Source organism: Alexandromys fortis, unplaced genomic scaffold, assembly GCF_014885135.2.
Source record: "Alexandromys fortis isolate MF-2015 unplaced genomic scaffold, M_Fortis_MF-2015_v1.1 scaffold_173, whole genome shotgun sequence".
NCBI lineage: Eukaryota > Metazoa > Chordata > Mammalia > Rodentia > Cricetidae > Alexandromys > Alexandromys fortis.
The window spans coordinates 2,305,142-2,312,243 of record NW_026068051.1 but is presented as its reverse complement, the minus strand read 5'-3'; the positions used below and the strand labels follow the sequence as shown (position 1 = coordinate 2,312,243).

Here is a 7,102-nt window from a genome sequence, read left to right as displayed (position 1 = left end):
AAACACAATACCTCCCTCTTCTCTCTCTTACACACACACAATACCTCCCTCTTCTTTCTCTCTTACACACACACTAAATACCTCCCTCTTCTCTCTCTTACACACACACAATACCTCCCTCTTCTCTCTCTCTTACACACACACACAATACCTCCCTCTTCTCTCTCTCTTACACACACACACAGAATACCTCCCTCTTCTTTCTCTCTTACACACACACACACAATACCTCCCTCTTCTTTCTCTCCTACATACACAATACCTCCCTCTTCTCTCTTTCTCTTACACACACACACACACACACACACAAACACATGTTAAAAAGAAAGAAAGAAAAAGAAATCCAGAGTGCCATGTACTCTAGCTCTACTAAGGAGTACTTCTGAAATATCCTAGGTAGTTGAAAAAAATATAGATAATATGCTTCAAGATTTATCTAACTCTGTGTTTCGGTTTGAACAATAGAATACTAGGAATGGTGGTATAAGCCTATAATCCCAGTACATGGGAAATAGAGACAGGGGATTGAAGAGTTGAAGATCATTCTTAGATAGATGTTGAGTTTGAAATGATCTTGGGCCACATAAGAATGGGCTGGAGAAATGGCTCAGCAGTTAAGAGCACTGACTGCACTTCCAGAAGACTTGGGCTTGAATTCTAGCACCCACATGGTAGCTCTGGTCCTAAGGAATTTAATGCCCCCTTTGGCCTCTTTGTGCACCAGGTACATAAATGATGCACATACATGACAAAACACCCTTACATTAAAAATAAAAACAAAATATTAAAATTAGAAAGTTAAGTAATTTCAAGAAAAGTTCAAAAACTGGGGCTGGAGAGATAGCTTCGCTGTTTAGGGCACTTGTTGCTCTTACAGAAGACCCAGATTTGCTTCTTAGCATTCACAGGATGGGTTACAACCATATGTAACTTCAGTTTCAGAAGATCCCATGTCTTCCTCTGACTTCTGAGGGCCTCAGGCATGCATACGGTGCACAGGCAAAATTTATATAACACAAAACAACAGAATTTAAAAAATAAAAAACTAGAATACTTTATAATCAGAAACAGACCCCAAATATTCAGATTCCAAATACAATGCTTATGTTGTCATCCAAAACTATATAATACATATATATGTATATTTAAATGTGTGTATATAGCATATATAGATGTATATAGTTTTGTTTTGTTTTTTGAGACAGGGTTTTTCTACATAGCAGCTCTGGTTATCCTGAAATTCACTTTGTAGATCAGGCTGGCCTTGAATTCACAGAGATCCTCTCTAGCCTCCCAAGTGCTGGGATTGAAGGTATGTACTACTATAGCCCAACTTTCAGAGATATTCTATCTAGAAGCTTATATTCTCTTTTTCAGGGGAGGATACAGCAGTAAAATCTTATGTGAATGAAAAATAAATGATTAAGGAAGGGATAGATCACATTAGGAAACCGGGAGTTCTGGCCATGCAGTGGCCAACACCTTCTGCATGTCCTACTGCGACACTTCTTAGCAGAGCACTGTCATATTACTGACACTTGGTAAGGACACTGGGGTACAGAGAGCTAACTGATTCATGTAAGATCACACAAGTAAAATATGAAGCTGAAGATCATAACCTTAATAATCTTACTTTTCTCTTCACCACTATACAACTAAGCAAGGAACTATTAAATCTACAGGAATATAGTTTGTCCGAGTTAAATTTTGTTTTGGATTGAAATAAGACAGATTCAGTCTATTTACTTACCAAATGAATATTTGTCATGTTTTTATTTTTTAATATTATTTATTTATTTTTGGAGACAGGGTTTCTTTGTGTAACAATTCTGGGTGTTCTGTAACTCACAGAGATCTACCTGTCTCTGCCTCCCAGTTGCTAGAATTAAAGGTATGTGCCACCACTGCTAAGCTATTTTATTTTTGTTTGCTTGTTTTGTTTTTTAAGGAACATTTCCTACCTTCACTCAGAGAAGGGCGAATAGGTGGTGAAACCAAAGGACCAAAGGTCTCTAAGTCAAAACGTCCAGTACGGGATTGAGCCTTCAGTAGCCAATAGCGTTTCTCCAGATCAATGATGTCTGACTCCTCCACTAAGAATCAAATCAAACAAGATTATAAACTCAGAATGCCCTTCTGAGGCATTAGTTTATCCAGATAATACGTCTTTTAAGGGCATATTTTCTCAATTCAACTACTAAAACCAATTATGCTAAAAACATACTCTAAAAGATAAATTTATCATATTTAAAAACTAAGAAAATAAAGCCAAAATAGCAAAAGTACGAAACTATAAAACTCATAGAAAACAAACTCTTAATTTCCCATTAAGCAGACTTCTAAAATCTAACATACAAAATCATATATTATTGAACCATTCTAGTCATTTTCAACCTCCACCTTAGATGTAATTTTTTTTTGTGCATATCTTCTCTTGTGGTTAGAAAGTAACCACCACAATGGTAGGACCCACATTTAACTCACACAGTCAACACAATGCTCTAGGTAACGAACAGCAAAATACTGACAGGATAAATATGAACACAGACAAACTCTAAACATGGTTACATTTTAAGTGTTTCTGCTTCCCTCCTAAGCAATTAAAATTTAGGAAGCATGTAGGTATTTTATTCTCAGCTAAACACAGTACTCAAGAGCTATCTTACTAAAATGTAATTCTGGGCTTGTCACTTTTGGGCCATAAAGAAATATCAACTAGTGTCAGACTTACCCTCTGGTCATAAATGGCTACAAACTATTTACATAACTATACAAATCAAGCATTTCTAGAAACTAGAGAACACACAGTGCAGGGCTTCAATTCTGAGATCACTATCAGGTGAGCACTTCTATTGCTCAGTTATTGCCTGTGACTACTATCATCAAAGTGACAAAGGATAAGGAGTCTCAATATAGAGATTTCACTGTGTTAAGAATAGAGGTCACTGCAGGGAGGCTGGGGTAGCTGAAAATTGGAGAGAAACGTATTAGAAACAAGTTACACAGAGAAAGAATTCCAGAAATCTGTACAGTTACATTGTTTTGGAAGCTAATTTGTGTTATACAGAGGGAAACTCACTAAAACTTGTCTAGGAACAGAAAGCAGGAAAGTTCCCAGAGTGTAGGCAAGCTGGGAGATACCACTGTACATCTACAACGTCGAGCATTGGGAAAAGGCAGGAAAGAGGCCAGCAGATGGCTCAGCAGGTAGAGGAACTTATCACCAAGTTTGACAACCTGAATCTGATTCAAATATCCACATGATGGAAAGAGAGGAAGTCCTCTGACCTTCACACACACACACACACACACACACAACATGGCATGTACACACCATGCACACATAAAAATATAAAAGAAAACATAAAAAAGTAGGAAAATGTGATACAAAACTAAGATAAAAATTAACAAAAAGACCTAAAAATAAAAGACAAAGGAATTAGACAAGGCTTGAAAACTATGAGTTATAAATATCCAAAATTAATGGTTATGATGCACACCTTTAATTTCAGCACTAGGGAAAAAGAGACAGACACATGTGGACCTCTGAGTTCTAGGTCAGCTAGCCTGGTCTACAATTCCAGGAGAGCCAAGGCTACACAAAGAAACCCTGTCTTGAGAAACAAAACAAAACAAAACAAAGCAATTCAGAAATAAAGAAATATACCGAGGTAAGAAACTGCAACTAACTGGAACCATCTAAGATGAAAAATAACATTTAAGTTAAAAAACTACCCATTAGAGAACTCAGTAACAGCTTAGGAAGGAGACAAGAGGAAAAATTAGCAAAGCTGAACATAGGACCACAGAAATTATTCAAATGCAAGCACAATGAGAAAACAGACTGAACAACTCATTAGGACCAAAGTGATTATAAGATAATATTAAACATGAAACTGTGAAGGACCCAAAAACAACAAAAGAAAATATTTGAGGGCTGGAGAGATGGCTCAGTGGTTAAGAGCATTGGCTGTTCTTCTAGATGTCCTGAGTTCAATTCCCAGCAACCGCATGGGGGCTCACAACCATCTGTAATAAGATCTGGCGCCCTCTTCTGGCGTGCAAGCATATGTGCAGGCAGAATGTTGCATACATAATAAATAAATTAATCTTAAAAAAGAAAATATTAGAAATTCATAGAGATCTACCTGCTTCAGTCTGCCAAATGTGGGCATTACTGGTTCTATGTGGCTCTGAAAAATTTTTAAATTTGGTGAGAACTAATCCCCATACCTAACCACACTAATGCAAGATATAATAAATTACTGATAATGGAAAAAAGAATCATAGCTGGGATGCAGTACACATGCCTAGCAGATGTGAGGCCCCGAGTCAGATCCCTAGCACAGGAAGAGAGAGAGGGAAGAAGGAAAAGGATCTTTAAGATCAGGTCGGACATAGTGGCACATACTGCCAATCCCAATATTCGGGAAGTAGTTGCAGGTAGATCTATGAGTTCCAAGACAGCTGGGGCTATCTTGGGGTTAGGGAAATGGGGATAACAACAAGAATAGGACAAACATAAACAAAACAAAGGAAATAAGTATATTCAGATAAAAGGGAGCAAGAAGTAAAAAAGGCAAACTACTAAAAACAAAACTGCCAATCTCAATAATATATACTGCCAAAACTGTACTAAAAATACAGGAAATACAAGGGCTTTGTGAAGCAACACAGTATTCAACAATAACAGAATTGCATAAAAAGGAATAAACAGAAAAACATACTAGTTGGGATTCACATCTATAGAAAAGAATATGTAACAACAACCAAAAAAAAAAAAACCAGACAAATAAACAAAGAACCCAGGAAACATTCAGGCTCTTACTGCCACAGAGATCCTATCAACAACCTTAGGAGATTATTTTCGGTACAAATTTGGCTGCAGCTTTCTGTTGAGGATGTCATTGAAACTGCTAGATTCTGAAACTAAGATAATTACTATGTGTTGCAGTGGTGGTATTAATTTCTAGGGAATGTCCACAGGCCTCAAATTATTTACTACTGGCCTCTTCAGAAAACGCTTGGTAAATCGTTTTATTAAGTCTTTGAAACATCAAACATAAACTGTGGTGTAAAAAAAAAAAAAACACTGGGACTTTGGAATTATGAGTTAAGAGACAGAGTTTAAGATTTGAGATTTCACAATTCTGACGTCCTGAAATGATAAGATTGCAAGGCCTTTTTCTGTTTTATATAAATTTTTTAAAAGTAGAGTAAAGGCAGCAATTTGCCACATACCCTTATCCTCATAAACGTTGTGACACCTCCCACCAGATTGGTACATCGTATAACTGCTGAACACACATTGACACGATTTCAAGTAAAGTCCGTAATTTACATGATTTGTTTTAGAGGTCATTCTTGATGTTGTGTATTACTGGTCTGGACAAGTGACTTATTATCTACTATTGTATTATCACAAAGTAACTTCATACTTCCCTAAAAAAAACTTCTGTGTTCTTCCTTCCTATTCACCCTTCCTCCCCATTAGTTCCTGGCTAACTGCTGATATTTTATTGTTGTTGTTTTATTTTTCAAGACAGGGTGCAGCCCTAGCTGTCCTGAAACTCAGAGATCTGCCTACCTCTTGAGTGCTAGAATTAAACCACCACCACCTAGCTTACTGTTGATCTTTTTTACTCCTTTTTTTTTTAAAGCTTTTAGAGCATTTTTAATTGAGAGACTAACTGAGTAGACAATCTTTTCGTTTGGTGTTTCTTCAAATTCAAATCTGAAAAGTTTTCTCTCAGGTTTGTCTGGTTTCTCTACCTCCACTAGCCTTACCTGAAAGCTCAGCATCTGTTCTCAAGATTGAAGACATCCTATATTCCTTCACATCACCTAGGAAGAGTCACTCACTCATATGGAACTCAGCTTTGCTTTCTAGTGGTTTTGTTGGACCATAGAGTCCAATCACCGAGGAGGAGTGGCCCCAAGAGACGATCTCTCACACCACAGCTGATGTAAAAGCATGAGGATTTTATTAATTCTGTCATGACAAGGTCTTTCAGTATTAGAGAGGCCAGAAAGACCCCGAATGGCTGGTACAGGCTATTTTTAAAGCAAAAAACCACAGAAGCAAGGGGGGTGTCTAGTGGTTGTTCTTTAACTTTTATGATTGGCTTATTCAAAAGGGCTATTACCAATAATTGGCTGGAGAGCTGTTGCCAGATCAGATGAGGTAAGGGGAAACATCTGAGGGTCACTTTGTCCCTTTCCCAGGGACTGGGTCAAAACTGACTTTGGGCCATTCTAATCAATCTTACCTCACAGAGGTTCCAGCTCTAGAAGTTCTTTAATATCAGAATGATCCTCATGAAAAAGACCAGGCTCAATATTCAAGTATTTTATATAGTAACACACTTCTCTAGTGTTTTGAGGAGACAACCTGCTCTCAGAAGCAATGGCCTCTGACATTTACTTAGAACAGCTAGAAGTCTTATGTCATTATGAACAAGTAAGAGGATGGTGAAGGAGACATGATTAAATTGGGGGCCTATGGTTTTACAGTCACTGAAATATACTTCCCCTACTGAAAGAAGGCTCTAATATGAGATGTGGCAATGGACTAGAAGACACCGATGTTTATAATCTTAAGGAGATAGATGTAGCTCAGGGGTAGAGGACTTTTCTAGCACAGTATTCTAGGCTTAGTCTCTACGTAGCAAAAACAATAAAAAAAAAACACAAAGGTAAGATACACAGCAATTAAAAAAGAAGTATGGGGCCTTAATTAAAAACCAAGGAAAAGGTTAACATCTATTATTTTGTTTTGTGTGACAAGTTCTGCAATATATCCCAAGGCCTTATGCCATTGAAATAAGATGAATGACAATAATGACAAATGAACAGTTTTTTTTTTAAAGACAATATAATTTTGCACTAGGGGTGGTGGTGCCACATAGCTTCAATCCCAGCACTCAGGAGGCTGAATTTGAGCCAGTGTGGTCTATAGAGTGAGTTCCAGGATAGCCAGGCTACACAGAGTAACCCATGTCTCAAAATAAAAACAAAAACAAAACACTGCAAAACCAAACCAAAACAAAACAGAACAACCCCCAACCAACCAACCAAACAGGAACTTAAAAAAAAAAAAAAA

General features: G+C 37.3%; 1 protein-coding gene across 1 annotated transcript in view; it reads right to left on the bottom strand.

Annotated features, from left to right (window-relative positions):
* Usp32 (ubiquitin specific peptidase 32) overlaps positions 1-7,102 on the bottom strand; it is a 131,118-nt gene that overhangs the window by 67,034 nt on the left and 56,982 nt on the right. Inside the window, exons 5-6 of the mRNA XM_050119575.1 lie at positions 1,932-2,093; positions 1,537-1,550 (exon numbers count right to left, since the gene is read on the bottom strand). Of these exons, the coding sequence (XP_049975532.1) occupies positions 1,537-1,550; positions 1,932-2,093 (176 nt within the window). The remainder of the gene's footprint in view (positions 1-1,536; positions 1,551-1,931; positions 2,094-7,102) is intronic.